This window comes from Jaminaea rosea (assembly GCF_003144245.1).
Source record: "Jaminaea rosea strain MCA 5214 unplaced genomic scaffold BDZ90scaffold_11, whole genome shotgun sequence".
In the NCBI taxonomy this organism is placed as follows: Eukaryota; Fungi; Basidiomycota; class Exobasidiomycetes; order Microstromatales; genus Jaminaea; species Jaminaea rosea.
The window spans coordinates 87900-107333 of record NW_020289985.1 but is presented as its reverse complement, the minus strand read 5'-3'; the positions used below and the strand labels follow the sequence as shown (position 1 = coordinate 107333).

Below are 19434 nucleotides of genomic sequence, written 5' to 3'. Positions count from 1 at the left end.
TGGAGGTTTCCAACGAGCGTCGAGAATCGCTCGCAGCTCAGCACGCCTACTGTTCACGCATCCCACATCACCGCGTGACGTGGAAAAATAGAATTCATGGCATCGCAGAGAGCAAAAGAGATAGGAGAGACTCGGTGTGGGCAGGCACGGCTCTGCATGGGCGCCCCTGACCAGCGCTGACCCCTGGTCACGCGCTCACAGCTCCTCGTGCGATGGCGCCTTCTCCGCCACCGGGGCCGCACCGCTGTCGTTCGCCTCGGCGCTGACCTTCACGCCACTCTTCCCGTTCAGCGAGATGAAATCGATGAAGCTCTCCAGCGAGCGGTCCCCCTCAAAGTCGACAAACGCCTTGCTACCCGCCGGCTTGAACTTGATCGTCGGGAAAGACTGCACCTGGAACCCAGCGCTGGGCGGCACATCATTGGCCGTAGCGTCCATCTTGGCAACCATGACCTTGTCCTTGTGTGCGGCGTACTTCTCGCCGAGCGTGTCGTACGTTGGGGCCAGCTTCTTGCAGTGGCCGCACCACGGCGCGTAGAACTCGACGAGGACGTCCTTCTTCTCGTCAAAGATGAGGTCAAACTCGTCGGCAACGAGGACGTGGACGGGCCCGTCCTGCTCCTTGGGGACGGGCTCGCTCTTGATGCTGGGCTTGAGCTTGCCAGCGAGGTACTGGGTCGTAAAGTCGTGAATCGACTGGACCGGGTCCTTGCCCAAGTCGTCGACGGGGTACTTGGTCGAGCCTTGGATGTCCTGGATGGCAAACGAGGGCCACGACTCGCCGCGCAGGTTGAGCCCCTTGGCGTGGTTGACAAACTTCACCGCATCGATCCAGACAAAGTTCATCTTCCCCTTGTGCTCCTTGGCCAGCGGCTTGAGGCCAGCAAGCACAGTGTCCAGGTTCTCGGCCTCAGGCTCAGTAAAGTAGTAGGCGAGAGGCAGGCCCGACTCGAAGTAGGTCATAAAGTTCTCCGGCCCAACCTCGTCGATAAGCGGCACGCGCTCTGCAGCGAGGAAAGCCTTGATGTCCTCGCCATTGAACTCGCCGTCGTACTTGACCTCGGGCTCGTCGAACTTGCGGTAGAGGACCACGGCGGGGGCAGTCACGCCCGCAGCCTTGGCAGCCTCGGCATCGGTCACGAGCCCAAACATGTAGTCGTCGCGGTTCGCATCAGCCAGCTCGGTGTACACTTTGCGCTCAGCGGAGTCGCCATCGCTCAGGAATGCCACCGCCACGACCTTGTCCTTTTGCTTAAAGTCGCTCAGGTTGGCCGAAGTTACATGGGAGACGGCAGGCAGGGCCTGCTTCTGCATATACGAGATGATGCCGTCCGCCTTGCGCGTGCCGGCATAGTCGGAGGGTGAGCCGTTGCGGAAGACCTTCAAGGTGGGGTAGCCGCCGACTTGCTGGTCAGAGCACACCTTCTCCTCGACGGTGCAGTCCACCTTTGCCAGCTTGATGCCCTCGTCCTTGAGCGTCGTGGCTGCCTCTTCATAGTGGGGCTTGAGAGCCTGGCAGTGGCCGCACCACGGAGCAAAGAACTCTACGAGCATGAGCGGCTCGGGGTCAACGACGGAGTTGAACGACGACTCGGTGAGGTCGAGGACGTCCGAGGGGGCCTCAGACCCTGCGACGAGGGCTGCGCTCGAGAGGGCGGCCAAGAGGGCCTTTTGCGCGAACTTCATTGCTGTGCGAGCGGTGCGAGAGTTGCGAGCGTTGCGTGAGACGATGAAGCTGCTATGCTATGAGGGAGTCTGGCGGGTGGTAGGTTGGGATTGAGAGTGAACCTTCGTCGAGCTTCGCCTCTTGGGAGCTTTGTTGGCGCTCTGCCCGACGCGCGGCAAGAAGGTCCAAGCGCAGCCCGCCGCCCTGACAAAGTTGAGCGGACGGGGGACACGGGAGTGGGTGCCACGTCGGCGTGTGCGAGCAGCCGGCGAGCGGGACGGGAGGAGACGATGCCCAAGGATGATAGCGGGGGAACACTCGATCGTGGTGATGGCGGATGGTGAGCTGGGGACGGAGGGCATTGCGGGCCGCGCCAAGAGGAGCCGCTCATGAGGCGGCACGATGAGCAAGGTGGCTAGGGAGTGGGCAGGGGGATGACGGCGATGGTGGCGGCCATCATCGCAACGGTGGCTGCCATCCAGGACCCAGAGCAAGGGTAGCGGCGGCGCAGCTGTCGAGATCATGCGTGCTCGCAACTTACCAAGAGTCCGTGACCCATCGCCCATCGATCGTCGCCCGTCGTCTGTCATGAGTGACGTCGGCCCAGGTTCTCGCCGCTCGTCGATCCAGAAGTGCTTCTCTCGCCATCGGCCTGCTCACGTAGCCCGCTCATGTAGCCACACGCAAGTCTTCCCATCGCGACGATGATGGTACCGCGATCGCCGATGGCAGCCGGAGCGTGCCAGCACCACCCCCCTCGTTTCCACCCTATCGCACCACCCAATCGCACCATCGGCACCTCTATGCTCGGTCATGCCCTACGCTTTGCCAGGCTGCGCCTCGACAATAATAGCTTCCATGATCATGCCACCATCGCGGGTATCCGGTCTGCTACTCGTACGCACGCACGCACGCACGCACGCACGTACAGTCTATTCTCGCCTCGCCCACGCTGCTGGCCCACGCTGCTGACCATGGCGTTTGTTTTAGCGGCTCGCGCTCTCTCGGCCTTTGTTGTTGCTGCCCTGCCCTCTCTCACTCACACAGGCGTCGTGCGCGGCGTGGTCTCCGATCAGCAGCGTCAGATTGCCCTTCGTCCCTCTCGTCTGCTGCCGGCGCCCCCGCCTGCCGCCCCGCCCTGGGTGCGAGCGTCTTAGAGCGTGGCTCTCCGTCTGCTCTACGCCTCCGCCGCCTCCGCCGCCGCTGCTAGTCTCTGTGTGTTAGGGCGACGACGACTCGAAACCCCCTGCTTGTGAGTGTGCGCCTCATCGGCCAGTCATCGTGGTCGTCGTCGTCTTTTTTCCACACATCACAATACCCCATTTTCCCCACCCACTACGACGCCTAGTGTTGGCAGCGGACTAGCTAGCTGGTCAAGCCTTCCTCTCTTCCTCCCCACCCCCTCTTCGACGTTTTGCTGCCCTTGATTGCTGCCTTTCCCATCCGACCCCTGTTGACGAGCGCAACTGCACCGATTCACCTTCTTCGTCCTCGCGCCGTCCTCGCGCCGTCCTCGCGCAACATCATCCTCGCGCAACGGATTTCAGCTCCATAGTCATCGCCTCTCGTCCCTCGCCTCTCGCCTCGCTTCTCGCCCCTCGTCATCATCCCTGCTGGCTGGCCAACAAGACACCCGACGCCCACGCACGCGCAACGAATCTCACCGACCTTGATTGCTAGCCCGCCGATTGTTGCCATCGTCATCGCCATCGGCCTACATCTACGGGATCTTCGCCGTCCCCGTCCTCATCACCGACAACTGTCCTCGCCGTCGCAGTCGCCGACCATCATCCCCATCTCTCCGCGCACGTCGCGACGATAAGAGCAAGCGCCTCTGCGCATCGCTACTTGCCGTCCCTCATCATGGCAGCCCCTTCAACATCAGCGTTTCGTCCGCCGCGCAAGTTCTCAGTAACGGCAGGCCCAACTCCTTACTCGACATCGACCGTCCCGATGCCCCCCTCCATCCACTCGTCCTCATCCGCCTACACAGCGCAGGCACAGCACAACTCGCTCCCAGCCTCGGGCGCATCCAGCCGTAACGGCTCGACGTCAGATGGAGGCATCGGCTCATCCTTCATCGGTGGGGCGCCGGGCGCGCCAGTCGCAGCCAATACAATCGCCAACAAGCCAGCAGTAGCCGGGTCCGGGCTTTACCAGTCTTGCGTGATATTGAGGGAGAGGTTGTGGTGTGTGCCAGAGTTTGGCGAGAGATATCTGGCAGAGGGGGCTGCGAGCTCGTCGACAGCGCCGCCCTCGTCCAACGACCCCGTCACCCAACTCTTCGACGTCTTCCGCCAAGGCACACCACTTTGCGAGCTCTACAACCTGTTGGAGCCGGCGACGAGACTGCCAACCGACGTGGGAGACGCAGTCAACAGCACCAATGCCTGCAAGAAGCTCGTCGCCCGCTTCATCATTGCGATGCAGAGCGAAATGGGAGTGGACCCGGACGAGATGTTTACGGTCATGCAGGTGTACCGCGAGAATACCAACGATTGGGTTCAGGTGAGTTTGCGAGGCAGCAATGGACCGCAGCTTGATTACGAGCGCTAATCCAATCCTTCATCCTGGTGTGTACGCGCAGGTCGTGCGCGTCGTCGGCCGCCTGCTCGACCAGCTCGAGGCCCGCGGCATTCTCGTAGAGTCAGAGCGACCCAGACACAGCGAAGACGTAGGCAAGCCAAGCGACGAGCGTGCATGGATCGTTCGCGAGCTCCTCGAGTCCGAACGCAAGTACGTCCAGGACCTCGAAGTTCTCCAGAATTGCGCCCGAGCCCTCCAGCAGAACGACATCCTGTCAGCCGACCGCCTCCACGATCTATTCAGCAACCTCAACAACCTCGTAGACTTCCAGCGTCGCTGCCTCATCAACCTCGAAGACAACGCGCGCAGGCCGCCTGATGAGCAGCGCTTCGGTCGTGCTTTCCAGATGCTCGAGTCCAACTTTGACGTCTACTGGCCATTCTGCGCCAACTACGCTAGAGCGCTGGAGGTGATTTCGCAAGAGAGTGCCAATATTCAACGCCTACGCGGCCTTCCCGCAGCAGAGGGCTGCTATCTCGACCCGGCGTATGAGCTGCCAGCCTTCTTGATCAAGCCGGTGCAGCGCATCTGCAAATACCCGCTCCTCCTCGAGCAGCTGCTGAAAAAGTCAGATCCCAGCGGCCCTTACTACGAAGAGCTCAAGGAGGGTCTTGCGATCGTGCAAAAAGGGGCGGCGCAGGTCAACGAGGTGCGCCGAGTGCAGGAGAACAAGCAGCTCGTCGCAGAGCTCGAGGGACGCGTAGAAGACTGGAAGGGACACCACGTTGCGACGTTTGGCAATCTTCTCCTCACAGAGACTTTCATGGTCGCAAAGGGCGAGACGGAGCGCGAGTACCAAGTGTACCTCTTCGAGCGCATCTTGCTCTGCTGCAAGGAGCTCGTCCCGAATCTGGGCAAAAAGAACTCCAAGTCCAACTCGCTGCTCAAGCAGCGCACCAACTCGATTGGCGCGCCAAAGAAGGCCAAGACGACACTCCAGCTCAAGGGCCGCATCTTCATCAACAACGTCACTGCTGCCATCCCCGACTCCATCCCCTCGCAGTTCGGCGGGATTGGCTCCCACTCCCTCGCCGTGCAGTGGAAGGGAGACCTCGAACTCGAAGCCTTCTCGCTGCGCTGCAAGAATGAGGAGCAGCTCAAGCTTTGGCAGTCGACGATCCAGAAGCTCATCGAGGAGGCGCAGCTGCGCAGGCAGCAGGGTGGCAACTCGGCGGCCTTCTACTCAGGCGCCTCATCGCCCGTCAACATGGCTGGCGCGGGAGCCAATGGACGACGCAATACCGGTCCCTCTGCGAGTCTGTTCCCGCAGACACCAATCTACGAGGGGAGCTACGTATATCCCTTCTCGCGCACTCCTGCCTTGTCGAGCGATGATGCGTCAGACCCAGTGAGCGAGGCGACGGTGGGCATGAGCGGGCTCTACTCGTCGAATGGGCGAGGTACGCCATCGGGGAACGGCCGCTACTCTCAGCCAGCCGAGCACAGGGAACGCCAGCTCTCACTGACCTCCAACGACGGAAAACCACGCGCAATGACCGAGGATCACGAGTCAGCCACGCTCCAGCAGTGGCGATCGCATTCGCCCTCAGTGGCCCCACCTCTCCCCCGCCAGGCGTCCAGCAGCAGCGCGAGCAGCAGCAGCGAGCAGCAGCACGCCCTGCGCAAGGCCTCGAGCAGCAGGCAGTTGCGCCAGAATGCCTCGCGTCCCCCGCTGCGTCACATCGTCACTGGCGACCCAATGAGCGACGTCGACGGCGCAATGACACCTCCCTCTGCAGGATACCACGGCATGGACCCGACCGTTCACCCGACCGTGGCCAGGCATCGCGGCGAGAGCAATGCGAGCGCCCACTACGCCGGTGGGGCGAGCATGGGTCGCGCGCACTCGGACAGCGGGTCCAGCCAGCAAATGGCGCGCAATCGCTCTGCAAGCACGTCTCAGGTTGCGCCGCCCTACCAGCAGCAATTCAGCAACGCTCCGCCTGTGCCGCAGCAGCAGTTGCGCATCAACACTGCAGGGAACACGCGCACGCACAACGGCTACCCAATTGCAGGCTCGGCTGGCGGACAAGGGCCGAAGAGACTGAGCAGCTCGAGCAACTCGACGCTTGACTCGAATCACTCGGGAGCGTCACAACTGGGCTCTACGGCCACCTCCTCGCCCTTGACCATGAGCGGAGGAAGCTCGAATGGCGGAGCGAATGCAGCCGCAGCCGCAGCCGCGATCAAGGCAGGAATTGCCGGCGGCATGCCTGCCGTCCCGCAAAGGAACGGCTCTCATCAGCACGGACACGCGCATCACGCTCAGCTTCAAGGGGTTGGGATTGGGCGCACCAGCTCCCCCTCTGTTTCGTCCAACGGCACGGGCACGCCTACTGGGAGCATCTCCGGCCCCAGCTCCGGCAGCCAAAACGTTGTTCGAGTGCGCGTCCACTTTGCCGGGGAAGTCGCCTTCCTTGCCGTCCTGGCCAACATCTCTTTTCCCGCTCTCCTCGAAAAGGTTGCGATCAAAGTCAAGGGCACGGGAGCCGCAGCGCCGGCGATTAAGCTGCGTTACTTGGATGAAGATGGGGACCGCGTCGCCATGCAGGACGATGATGATGTGCAGATGGCGGTGGAGCAGAGTCGCGTGACCGGGGAGGAGGTCGTATTGCATGTACTTTGAGGCGGCACGCAGGAGTAGGCGGGGGAAAGGTGGTATCCGCATCGCTGCGACGATCATAGATCAAAGCGGGGTTCCCGGGGCACTGGAAGGAGAACGTACAGGACGATCACTACCCCATCATCATCACCAGCACCACCTCCTCAAGCTAAGCTGCCGAGCAGGACCTCCTCGACCCGCACCATCCACAGGCTCCTATCTCACTCTCATCCGGCCAGACTCGTCCAAGTTCCCATCATCTCACCAAGAGTCACGCGCGCGTCTCGCCATCTCCAGCCTCAACCCGCTCTTTGCTTGCGAGCTTCGACTTCTTCAGCTCAACCCTTTCGCCTCGCCCCGCCTCGCCTCGGCTCTTTCCTTTTTGTTTGTATTTGTAACAACCTTCATGACGACCCTACGCCACGCTCTCTTTGCGCCTTTCTCGCTCTCTCTCTCTCTCTCTTTCGACTTTGACTCGTCAATGACTTTCTTCACCGATAGACAAAAGAAGAGGCAGTGCCGCATGCGACTGACCGCCGTGGTGCGTGCGACTGAGTGGTATCGGATTACGTCGCGTCGTGGTTTCAGTGCTCAATTTTGGTCGATATGATACAAAGCCTCTCACGTGCCACGCCTCACGCCTCTCGCTCCCTCTCCTCCCACTCTCAATCCTCTCGCAACTCCAATCCCTCCACCATCCCACCCTGGAATGGCAAGTCCTGCACCGTAGTCTGCGCCCTCCTCTTCAAGCGCAGGTAGCGATACGCGAGGCTAGCAGCATCGCATGCAACGACGTACAAGCCAAAGGAGAGGGTGTTGCGCCAGTGGAGTGATCGGACGCCTTGATACTTCGCTGTTCTACCCCCCTTGATCCCTTCACGAAATGCGGATACGGCCAACAGTCTCTCCAACCAGTTGCCCGGATTCATCCCCATCGATATGCCCTGCAATGCCGCGCCAAGCATTGTCGCCACCAACGGGCTTCCCAGCGCTGCCCAGACGAGGCGCAGTACCGACGAGGGCGAGATGTACATGGACCTGTACACCGGAGGATGCACGCCAGCCATGGCAGCGGCGAGGGCGACAGCGGGTGGGGTAGGCTCTTCGACCACGGCTTCTGTTCCCAAAGGTGGAGGCTGGGCGCGAGAGTCTGGATCAACTTGGGTCATATCGTCTGGACCTCCGAGGCCGACGATGACGATCTTGGTCGTGCTGGCAAATTGACGGCGAGTGGCGCGGTCGTTGAGATTGCCTCGCCCAGGCAGGCGAGGTCGCTGCGGTACTGGCTGATCAGGAAGAGGGCGAGGTAGGGCCTGCGGTCCCTGAGCTGGCTGGGGTGCTTGCTGCTGCTGCTGCTGCTGCTGCTGCTCTTCCTCCGCCGCCTTTTGCGCCGCATTGGCCTTGTCCACAAGGGGCTGCAGCAGCCACGCCGTTATTCTCTTTCTCGCCGCCCGATACGCGTGTCTCCCCCAAACCAGCATCGTGACAGACAAGGCGAAGCTAGGCGGGTAAGCCGAGCGCACTGCGTCCCACAGCCCAGTCCAGGTGCAGTACCCTTCCCTCGGCGATCCTGGACATCGTCCGCCTTGCCAGCCACCCTTGATGATGAGGGGCGTCCGCGACCATGACATGTACGATGAAGTGGTGGCGTGGAATAGATGCATGTACGTTGGGACAATCCACATTGCTGTGCCGAGGTAGATCTCGGCCTGTCGTGTGATCTCGGCTTGCGTTTGGAGGCGCGCCAGGATTAGTAGCGCAGGGACCCCGACGAGCTCACCCGTGTACTGATGAAGAGGCATCGGTCGAGAGGAAGAGAAGGGTCAGTTGAGTTCCTGCAGAGACGAGAGAGAGAGAAAAGGCGGCGTATGGCTGGGTGTCCACAATCAGCGAACTCACCCAACCGACGGTGTCCGAATCAGTAAATTGCGCCGCTGCTTCGCCTCCCAGCCAAAGCTTGATCAATCCCGAGCCATACGAATAGCAGAGCCAACTCGCAGCTCCAAAGCCGAAGAACACGGTACCGACTCCCAGTGCCATGGAAGAGATGCTGTCCCCTACTTGAAACCAACGCAGCCCCCGCGATTTCGGGGCGACGAGCGTGTAAGGATGAGCGCATTGCGGGCACTTGACAATGGGCTGCGAGTTTGTCCTCTTGCGATAGATCCATTGTAGCAGGCAAGACTCGTGTGCTACCAAAGTGCAGCGACAAGGATGGATAAAGCGGCGCCCGGGATGGGTGGTGCGTTTTTCTTTTTTGGAGGAGGCTCTACTTCTGCTGCTGGGCTCGCCGCTGCTGGGACTGCCAACAGCGTTCTCCACCTCCGACTGCTCCCTAGTGTCATCACTGACGCCGTCGTCGTGGTCGTCGTCATCCCCATCCTGACAAATCCAGCAAGTTCGCTCCTTGAGGTCGTCGACTGTCACGACTGTGCGGCGGGACTTTGGTGTGGGTGGTGAATGTAGGAGGTCCTCCACCAGGGCGGCGTCCGCAGAGGAGGAAGGAGAGGCCATGCTGGCTCGAGAACGAGGGATTGCCTGACTTGACGAGGGGGCCTGCGAGTAGAATGCGCGGCGTGCAGAGCTGTACGGCTTGAAAGATTGCGATTCTATGCTGGCGGAGGGACAAGGTAAGGAGGGAAAGAAGCAAAGACGTAATCCGCCGCTCCACCCCGCACTCCGCCTCGAGGCTCAGTCCGACAAGTCGACATCTCGGACTGAGGCCTGAGCCGGGCGACAGACAAGCCTTTGACGCGTCGACGATGAGCAGATGGCAGCTCTGCGTAACAAAAGAACGCCACTCTGCGTCCAGTGCAAGAGGATGGCTGAGTGGTATAGCATTACTTCGGGTCATACACGCAGTGGTAGAAGTGAAACAGAACCTCCCCCCTCCCGTCCATCGCCATCAGTTCACTTTCTTCGTGACCAAATCCCGAACCATGCCCTCAGAGAACGGCAGGTCCTCAACAGTCAAAGATGCCCTTCTCTTCAATCGCAGGTAACGATAGCCTAGGCTCACCGCATCGCAGGCAAATACGTACAGCCCGAGTGCTACCGTGTTCCTCCAATGCAAGGAGGGCACTCCGCAAACCCTCGCCGTCGAACAATTACCAGCCACACTCGTCCCGCCCTTTCGGAATGCAGAGACGGCGAGCAACCTCTCCAGCCAGTTGCCGGGACTCATCGACATCGCAACACCTTGCAGCCCTGCGCCGACCAGCGCAGCCATGAAAGGGGTCCCTAGCGTGATCCGAATCAATGTCAACACGCTGCGCGGCGAGTAATAGTGAGTCAGAATCGTGGGATTCGGCGGGAGTAATCCCCGCCTGATGGCTTCGCGAGCGGCTGCCTGAGCGACTGGATCAGGGCCGTCCGTTATGCCGTCCAGACCCAGGGGAGGAGGCTGAGCTTGCCCGTCTACATCGATATCAGGATCATCCCGGACCCCGAAGCCGACTGGAGTGAAGTGAAAGTACTGCGCGCGTTCTTGTAGTTGCGGACGAGGTTGCCCGCCCACTCGAACTGCATTGAAAGGCCGAGGTTGGGTCTGCGTCTGCTGCTGTCCGGTACGGTTCTTTGCTTGCGCGACAAGCGGTTCCAGTAGCCAATCTGTGAGTCGATACCTGAGGTTACCGTATGCAGCGCGATACCAGGGCAGCAGCGCAAAGGACCACGCCAGCGTCGGCGGGTGAAGGTGTCGTAGTACATCCACCAGGCGACTTCCCAGTGCAGCATGACTAGTCGCCACAGTGAATAATTGACCTCTCTCAGACCACTGGCCTCCGTCCCTAGTCAAAGCATTGGCAGAGGCCGCAAGGGCGGAGAGGACATGCGCCATGTCATGGCAAAGAGGGACGGCCGACTGCAGGTAGCGCAAACGGAGTTCTATATCGTCGGGAAGACAAGGGATGCGGCTGAGCAATAGAACGAGGGGTACGAAGAAGAGCTTCATCTGCGGCGGCGCGAAGAGGATTAAGATGTTCAGTGCAACGAACGGGACCATGAGCGCCCACAATCACTTACACTCCCACGACCTGAATCAAGCAAGGCTTTGGCAGCTGCCTTGCCCAACCAGGCTCTTGTCGCGTACTCTCCGTATTTGATACAGGCGAATGCGAACGACCCCGCAAAAATGCCTACCTCCGCCATGCCGAGAACATTACGCAGGGCACGATCTGCCTTCTCGAAGTAGCGCAAATGCCATGACGTGGGTCAGACAAAAAGATACGGATGAGCGCACTGAGGGCATCTTACTACGTTGTCTGCCTTCTTGTCGAGTTTGGACATGCAGTGGATCCAATTCAGGAGGCAGGACTCGTGGGCGATGAGGAAGCAGTGGCAGCTATGGAGCCAGCGGAGATGGCTGTCGAGCTGCTTGTTGCGACGTTGCCAAGCCGCTTTGCTCTGCATCTGCATCTTCCTTTCCTCATCGTCATCCTCATCGCCGAGCTGGCAGATCCAGCATGTCCTGTTCTTGACATCCTCGACAGTTACGACGCGCCCTCTCGTTTGGGCTGTGGGCGACGAGCGGACAAGCTCTCGTCCGGGGATGTTGTCAGAAGCAGACATAGTTGGCAGTGGTGAGCCACTGCTCAAAAAGGGGGCAGCGATGTACCATTGTTTATAAAGTGAGGCTGCGGGAGAGTTGGGTGTCTCAAGGAGAACAAGCTAAGAAACCCAGTGCTCCGTCCGCGCTTCAATCAACCCCGCACTCCGCTTTTCCCGAGAGCTCAGTCCGCGTCTTTTTGCCGGACTGAGCCCTTACTACGATGAGCCTTTTGACGCGTCGTGACAGGTTGCGATGAGGGCGTGACATGAAAAGAAGAATTCATGATTGCAACGATGACACTACGAGCTAAGTTGACCCAAACCACCTCGACCGCTCCACGGCTGCATACGCCTTATCCGCTTCAGCGTCTCGACGGGCGATGCGTGCGTCCTCGTCCTCGTCCTCTGTATCGAGCTGCTCATCGTAGCCATCGTGCGCAGGCTCTGCTTCATCCATCACATCGTCATCATCCTCTGCTTCATCAATCACACCATCATCATCATCCTCTTCTTCTCTCTCATCAGACTCGTCGTCGTCCTCGGAAATGGCCCTCTTCTGCCCTCTCCTTGGCGCTGCCTCATTCAACGCCGTCCACATCTCTCTCACATGCTCCACCTCGTGCGCTTCGCCCAGAGTCTCAAAGACCTCGTCATCGTCGTGCTTCACGTCATCCGAGAGCTCCTCCTCGCCGCTATCGGGTACAGCGTCACGTGCATGGCCGCGCGTGGGAAGCTGAGAGGGCCGGGAATTCGCGCGTCTGAAGTTGAAGCTCTCGGCGTTGAGGGCGTGCGCGAGCCTCACATCGCCGATCGAGTCGTTTGGCTCCTCTTCGTCGCGTCCAAGCCGCGATGGTCTTTGCATCCAGTCGAGGACCATGCCTCGTGGCTGCGCCTCCTCATCCTCGATCGATGGCACTGCCACCTGCTCTGTGTCTCTCAGACTTAGCCTTTCCACCCCAACCTCCCGCAGCGCTCGCTTCACTTCCTTGTCGTTGAGCCAGCGGGCCGCAGCGGAGCTGTTGAGGTCATCATCGGCGGGGTGGGCAAGCCGCGCGATTGCTCGCTGAAGGAAGGCGTGCAGGGATTGTTGGAGGAAGGCGAGGAGGGGTGGGAGATCGAGTTGGGCTGTGAGATGTGACGAGGGCGCGAGAGGTGATGAGCTCGAATTCGCGATGTCCTCAGCGCGCGATGGCGTCATGGATTCGCTGGCCTCCTCACTGGCCGCATCGCCTTGCGTCCCCTCTTCGCTCTCGTCTCTCAGCTCGCCTGCGGAGATGAGCCTCGTATGCTCCGCGTTCCTTCTCACCATGCGGGCCAATGACCTCAGGCTGACGGTCTGCAGAATTGAGGTCTTCGTCTCTTGCTCCGCTCTGTCAGGGTGCGCACCTCCTCGCGGGGTGGGCAGGAGCTGCTGAACCAGGATATGTAGCCGATCCAGCGCTGGGGCAGGACTCGTGATGCCAACGGCACGGAAGCGATCTGACCTGTGGTCGATGCGGGGAGTCGCGAATGAGCTGCTGGATTGAAGCGAGGTGGTTGCTCCATTGTAGATCGAGGGCTGGTGAGATTCTTCGTCCTGGATCCCCTTGTGAACCGCTTGAGAGCCGTACGCGGCCTGCAGCGCCGCGGCTACGTCCTCCTGATGCAGCGATCGATCTACGTCCTCATCTCCTGCCTCTCTCGCTCTTCTCAACTCCTGATTCCCCCTCAACCTCACATCCACGTCCAAATTGCCCAACCCAACTCGCAACGTCTCCTCGAGGCCCCAAAGCTTGATACGCTTGCGCAGGCGTGCTTCGGCCTTCTTGCGCTTATCCGGCGGCAGGGGAAGGAGCAAATGTTTGAAGGGATTGAGCAAGCTGGGAGGCCGTTGCGAGGAGAGTGAAGGGCTCGAAGCTGGGGCCGGCGTATGGGAGGAGGGTGAGGAAGGGCCGGCGCCTGGAGCGAGACTTGGTGAAGTAGACCCGTTGCCGTTGGCTTCGGCAGCAGCAGGCTGCGATGCTAAGCCCGAATTGAGCTGGGCCAAGCCACTCCTTCTCTCCTGCTTGCGTATCCTCGCCTTGAAGCGACGCCGCTCATCTTCGTCCATCCCCTCGAGTGAGTGACCGCGGAAGGTAGTCGTTTTCTTGCCTCGGCCGCCGCGGTGAACCTCGAAGGTACGAACAGCCGGGGACGAGCGAGGCTCGGTTGCAGGCTGAGACGAGGAAGAGCCTCGCTGTGGTGAATTCGCGCGCCCTTCGCCCCCTATGCCTGTCTCCAACCATTCCAACTCCTCGCAACGCAAAGATCCAAGCAGTCGATCCAATGCTGCTTCCTTCGCTTGCAACATCCTCGCATGTCCCTCGGCGATCCGTCGCCGCATGCTATGCTTGAGCAGACTTGTCACGCCTTTTCCATCCGTCGCAGCCTCGTTTTGCGAAGGCAGCAGCGCATCCCTCCCAGCGATGTCGCTGGCCCAAACGAGGCATTGCGTGTCGAGGTAGCGCGTCGGCAAGCGTTGTGGCTGGGTGGCAGTGATGTGGAGAGCTTTGCGGGAGGTGCTGAACTGGTGGATGACGGAGGAGGTGGGATGGTAGAGGGGAGGTGCGAGGCGGAAGCGAGGCGAGACCTGCTCGTCGTCTTGCTCGGCAGTTGTATTGTCCCCAGTCTCTACGACCCTCCAAAGCAAGCCTAGCTCGCACATTCGGAGCACTAGGCGATGCGCCAGGGAGGTAATGTCCTCGATGGCCTCTTCTCCCTCGTCCTCGTCCTCAGACTCGCTGGCGCGTCGTCTCTTCTGTTTCTTGCGGTGCATCTTCTCTGGTGACCGGACGAGATTCCCTGCACCTGACCTTCTCATCCGCTCGAGTGAAGGAACCGCAGGATGAGTCCGAATAAAGTCTTGATACGCTTTGCGCAGCTCGCCATTCATTGTACCTCGCGATCGCTTTGATGACGTGTGGCAGAGGGAGGAGATGAGGGAGGAGAATTGGTAGATGGGTATCTTGCCATCGTCCGAATCGAGGGATGCTTCGCGCTCAGCCTTGGCTCGATTGGCGATGTAGACGGCTGCAGAGGCGACGCTATCTTCTGTCCATTCGCCGAGCCCAGGATGGGACGTCGGTGTCCGAGGATAGAGCGCCTCCGCCAGTCTCTCCTCCTTCTCCACCCAAGCGTCATCCACCTCTACAGCAGCAGGAGTGCGCCCAAGGACCGCGGCTCGAGTTCTGCGGCGGCCACGTTGTGAGGCTGATTTTGCATCTTGCAGAGCATTGATGTAGTGCACGACCTGAACGATCGTCTTGCCACCCCCAAGATCTCGAGCGATCAGGTCGGGTCGTAGACGAGAGTAACGGGCGAGGGAACGGAAGAAGATAGAGAGCTCAGAGCGCGTCCAGCTGGATGGAGCGATTTGCGCGTGCGGATGGGGGGAAGGACGGGGCTTCCAGCTTGCGCCTCCGCTGTGTAGTCGATTGTAGAGGTATTGAGCGTGCTCGTGGAGGAGGGTGGAGTAGCGCGAAATGTCATCTGAGGAGGGAGGCGGGGCGTGGGTCGAAGAGCTCGCCTCCCTTGACACCTCGCCGTATGGGTTACCGTCGTCGTGTTCGGACGACATGTTGAAGAGCAGAGATAGGCGGCCACAGCGTTGCCACGACGAGCGAGGGCGATTGCCCTCCACTGAGCGGGAAAGGATTGATCGATGGCCAAGATGCTCCGCCTCGACACGAACAAGAAGTCAAGACGCGAAAGTGGATGGAGCGGAAGCAGCCACGCGAGCGGCAGGAAAGATGGAGTGGACGAGGAAGCGCCGAAGGAATTGTGAGTCTTCTTCCCTTTCTCTTGCAACCAACACGACACAATGCTGCGAGTGAGCAGCGCAGCTTCCCGCGCTTTGCTGGCTCGACAGCTCAGCGCTGGAGCTGTGACAGCATCAGCATCGCAATTGCGATTTGCTTCTGACGGCAGACGGCCGCCGCCAAGCGGAGCTGGCTCATTGGGCGAGCGAAGAGAAAATGACGGAGGACCGCCCAGACGCCACCAACAGCAGGCGTCAGGCTCGTCAAGTCAATGGCAAGATGGACGAGGCAATGCGCATCCAACACAAGATCGACCGCCGCGACAAGATCGACCACCGCGAGCTGATGGTGCCAGCAGCAGCATGCGCCCACGGGAGGATCGCCCACATCAAGCTGGTGGAGGCGGACCCGCAGCTGGCTTCAAGTCACCCCCCAAGCCTCCAGCGGGCAGCTCAAGCGGCAAGTCCGATCCGAGGCGCAGTCGTCGCATCCCTCAAGCCAAAGATTGGTCGCGGGCTCGCGATCCTGATAGGGATGACGTGCAAGGAAAGGCGCAGCATCGCAAGGACAAGGCACGGCCGGACGGCTCCTCTTTCAAGCCGAAGCCTAAATCCCAACCTGCCCCGCCACCGAAGCGTAAGCAACCGCCACGTCAAGTCTTCCTTCCACCCATCATCTCCCTCTCGAATCTCTCCCGCCTCCTCGGCATCAAGTTGCGCACACTTCAATCAACCATGTCTACCCAACTCTCCATGCGCGATACGCGAGCAGACGCCCTGTTGTCGTTCGATGATGCTTCGCTCCTGTGTGCCGAGCTCAATCTCGATGCGGTGGACAATGCGGAGGCTGCGTTCGACATCTATCCCGCTGCTGCGCTGGGCGAGGAGGAGAGGGGAAAAGCCCCGTTCAGGCCGCCGGTGATTACGGTCATGGGTCATGTGGATCACGGAAAGACGAGTCTGCTCGATAGGCTGAGGAGCGCCTCTGTTGCGGCGGGAGAAGCAGGCGGGATCACGCAGCATATCGGAGCTTTCTCAGTGCCGGTCAAGGCGGCAGAGGGGAATGCCGTGGACAAGATCACCTTCCTCGACACCCCTGGCCACGCCGCGTTCAGCAACATGAGGGCCAGAGGGGCCAAGGCAACGGACATTGTTGTGCTAGTAGTCGCGGCGGATGACGGCGTGATGACGCAGACGAAGGAGGTCATTGAGCTATACAAGCAGCTCGAGGCCGAGGCGGCTGAGGCTGCTGCGAGCACCGGCGCAGAGCCCGCTGCGTCATCGTCGACCCGCAAGCGTCGCGCCAATATCCAGCTCATTGTGGCACTCAGCAAGATCGACCGAGCAGAAGCTGACTCTCAGCGCGCACTCGAGCAGCTTGGTGCTCAGGGCATCTTCGTCGAGGCCATGGGCGGGGACGTGCCGTGTGTGGAGATCTCATCCAAGACGGGACAAGGCTTCCAAGAGCTCGAGGAAACGCTCGCAGCAATGGCTGAGCTGGCCGACCTGCGCGCCCCGACTGAGGGGCTGCCAGAGGGTACTGTGCTCGAAAGTCGCACAGAGAAAGGGCGAGGCAACACGGCTACTGTTCTCGTCTCTCGCGGCAAGCTCACGCCGGGTTGCCTGCTCATCTGCGGCCAAACGTGGTGCAAGGTGCGTCAAATGGTCGACTCAAACAATGCCTCCGTCCGCGAAGCCAAGCCAGGAGAAGCAGTATTGGTCACCGGCTGGAAGGAGTTGCCCTCGGCAGGCGACGAGGTGCTCAGCGCACGCAAGGAGGACGAGGTGAAGCGTGCGCTGGACAACCGCAAGCGCGATGCAGAGGGGAAGAGGATGATCAAAGAGGCCGAAGCGGTCAACGAGCAGCGCAGAATCAAGAGCGAGGAGGTCACACGCGAGCAACAGCGTGAATTCGTGGAGCGCGAGAAGCAGAGGGTGTATCGCCTGGCGTTGAGCGAGGGAAAGAGCGTGGAGCAGGCCGAGCAGGTGGCTGCTACTCACATCGCACGAGAGCACGGCGACGCGGCGGCGGCGGGAGCAGAAGGCGACGGAGAGGCTCATCCATCGTCGACAAAGGAGCTGCGCCTCATCATCAAGTCTGACTTCTCCGGCACAGGCGAAGCCCTCGTAGGCGCTCTGAGCGGCATCACCACTTCCCACGATGCGGCACTTCGTGTCATCCACTCCTCCGTAGGCGACGTCAGCGACTCAGACCTTTCCCTCGCCCGTACAGCCTCGGCTCACATCCTCGCCTTCAACGTCGGCTCGGGATCCCGTTCTCTTCAGCAGCAGGCGGCACACCACAATGTGCCCATCTTCTCCAGCTCGATCATCTACGAAGTCATCGAGTATGCGCGCAAGAGTCTTGCGAGCTTGCTGCCGCCCATCGTCGAGGCGAGAGTTGTGGGTGAAGCGACGATTGCTCAGACCTTCCAAATCAACGCCAAGGGAGCGGGAAGTCTAGCAGCCGTTGCAGGATGTCGAGTTACAAACGGCGTCGTGGAGCGTAATCGCCTCGTGCGGATTCTGCGTACTCGCGGCCACAATACGGCGGATGACGATGAGCAGGACGATGCAGACACCGGGGGGCGCAAGGTCGTTTGGCAGGGCAAGATGGACTCGCTGCGTCACGTCAAGAAGGAGGTGAGCGAGATGCGCAAGGGTACCGAGTGCGGGATGGCGTTTGAGGGAGGGTTTGCGGGCTTCAAGGAGGGGGACGTTGTGCAGAGTATCGAGTTGGTGGAGAAGCAGAGACCCTTGTGAGGCGTGTACGAGGCGCGAGGCGCATGAACTCTTGACCTCCCTTCACTGCTCAAGACGTGATAATTTGTACAATGCAGATGCCTCCTGCCAGAGTGCCGTATGACATTGCTTCATCGTTCAGTCCTTGCCAATCCCATCCCCCGGCCAATCGATCCAGTCCACTCCAATGGCGATCGCCACGATGCTCAGCCCAAGCACAACGACGGTGGTAGCTGCGTAGCTCATTTTCTCGGCGCGAGTCAAAGCCTCGAAGCGCAGCTTGCCTTGCGCGCTGCGACCCCCACCTCCATGTCGCAGAGCATCCTCCTCGTCACCCTCGTCCTCGTCCGAGCCGTAGTCTTCGTAGATGTGCGAGGAGGGCAGAGTGGGCTTGTGAGCCGATAAGGAGTGGCCGTTGGAAAGAGGCTGGGCATCATCCTCGCCTGCGCCTGTTTGAGCAAAGAGAAGTCGCTCGTCATCCTCCTCGTCATTGCTCCACGGCTGCGCCTGTGAGTATCTCCTACCAGCAGCCGCGCTTTCCTCAGCCTCGCTGCTGCGAGCCGCTGAGGCTGGAGGTGGCGGCAGCGATGCAGAGCTTGTCGGTTCATACTGCTTCATCCCAATACTCTCCTCCTCTTCTTCTTCATCCTCCCGCCTCTCCTCAATCGACGTCGCCCTCCCCTTTCCCAACCCACTCCAACCACGGAAGAGGGATCCACCCCTTCTCCTCGACCCCTTCGCAGCAGCAGCAGCAGCAGCATCGTCCACCGTATCCAGATTCACATCGTCCCACTGACCAGCCGCTCCCGTCTCGTCCGCATCAAAGAGCAACGAGTTGCCATCGTGTATGCCTAGCGCTGCAGGGCCATGAGCGATACTTCGCCGCGGGACATGGCCGGACGAGCTGATCCGACGCTGTTGCCCTGGTCGGGCCGAGCCACTGGTTGAGGAAGAGGCAGAGACTGCGCTTCCGCTGCGTTGGCGACGATGTGTGGATGGGGAGGGGGGAGGGCGGATGATCGGGATTGTGGGTGAGGAGGAGGAGGAGGAGGAGGGGACGGTGATCATCTGAGCCGAGGAGAGAGAACGCGACGTCGAGCCGGACGAGGATGGGGTGGCGGAGGCGTCGAGCTGCGCGTTCATGCTGCTTGATCAAGCTGTAGATGAGCTTCGCTCCCCGAGTGACCCTGTACAATTCTCTGTGGATGAGGCAGGCTTCGGTGCCTTGCATGCATGTGAGGGAGGGAAGGGCGAGCTGGCTGGCGGCAGAGGCTGACTGTATGAACGCGGTACAGATGCTGGAGTGCGGTGGAGGACGCAATGCCGAGTCGATGATGATGCTGATGCTGATCAAGATGAAGGTGGTGACTGCGGAGATGCTGAAGAAGGGGGCTGTGCGGGATGCAGGAAAGGCAATCAATCGAGCGAGCGAGCAACTCGAGCGGACGGAGAGCGCATGTTGGTCTCGCAGACAGGGCGGACTGGCTGCCACGCGGCGTGCAATTGAGAGCTACG

General features: G+C 60.6%; 7 protein-coding genes across 7 annotated transcripts; 2 read left to right on the top strand and 5 right to left on the bottom strand.

Moving 5' to 3' along the window:
- Positions 1-79: 79 nt before the first annotated feature.
- On the bottom strand, positions 80-1756 carry BDZ90DRAFT_233311 (hypothetical protein). Its single transcript, XM_025506588.1, has one exon. The coding sequence runs from the start codon at positions 1684-1686 to the stop codon at positions 196-198; it is 1491 nt and encodes a 496-aa protein (XP_025360781.1). The 5' UTR covers positions 1687-1756; the 3' UTR covers positions 80-195.
- A 1773-nt stretch (positions 1757-3529) lies between these two features.
- BDZ90DRAFT_261497 (hypothetical protein) lies at positions 3530-6878 on the top strand (the record flags this gene model as incomplete). The annotated part of the gene is made up of 2 exons (XM_025508384.1): positions 3530-4174; positions 4254-6878. The coding sequence occupies 2 exons, from the start codon at positions 3530-3532 to the stop codon at positions 6876-6878; spliced, it is 3270 nt and encodes a 1089-aa protein (XP_025360780.1).
- Positions 6879-7399: 521 nt separating this feature from the next.
- On the bottom strand, positions 7400-9490 carry BDZ90DRAFT_233309 (hypothetical protein). The gene is made up of 2 exons (XM_025506587.1): positions 8754-9490; positions 7400-8641 (listed from the first exon to the last, which is right to left on the bottom strand). Exons 1-2 carry the CDS (start codon positions 9366-9368, stop codon positions 7520-7522), a joined length of 1737 nt encoding a protein of 578 aa, XP_025360779.1. The 5' UTR covers positions 9369-9490; the 3' UTR covers positions 7400-7519.
- Positions 9491-9671: 181 nt separating this feature from the next.
- On the bottom strand, positions 9672-11423 carry BDZ90DRAFT_280703 (hypothetical protein; the record flags this gene model as incomplete). The annotated part of the gene is made up of 3 exons (XM_025509301.1): positions 9672-10806; positions 10878-11036; positions 11109-11423. The coding sequence occupies 3 exons, from the start codon at positions 11421-11423 to the stop codon at positions 9760-9762; spliced, it is 1521 nt and encodes a 506-aa protein (XP_025360778.1). The 3' UTR covers positions 9672-9759.
- A 239-nt stretch (positions 11424-11662) lies between these two features.
- BDZ90DRAFT_233307 (hypothetical protein) lies at positions 11663-15095 on the bottom strand. Its single transcript, XM_025506586.1, has one exon. It carries the CDS (start codon positions 14995-14997, stop codon positions 11710-11712), a length of 3288 nt encoding a protein of 1095 aa, XP_025360777.1. The 5' UTR covers positions 14998-15095; the 3' UTR covers positions 11663-11709.
- A 128-nt stretch (positions 15096-15223) lies between these two features.
- On the top strand, positions 15224-18033 carry BDZ90DRAFT_233306 (hypothetical protein). The gene has a single exon (XM_025506585.1). The coding sequence runs from the start codon at positions 15241-15243 to the stop codon at positions 17938-17940; it is 2700 nt and encodes an 899-aa protein (XP_025360776.1). The 5' UTR covers positions 15224-15240; the 3' UTR covers positions 17941-18033.
- BDZ90DRAFT_233305 (hypothetical protein) lies at positions 17804-19334 on the bottom strand. The gene has a single exon (XM_025506584.1). The coding sequence runs from the start codon at positions 19060-19062 to the stop codon at positions 18058-18060; it is 1005 nt and encodes a 334-aa protein (XP_025360775.1). The 5' UTR covers positions 19063-19334; the 3' UTR covers positions 17804-18057.
- Positions 19335-19434: the final 100 nt, after the last annotated feature.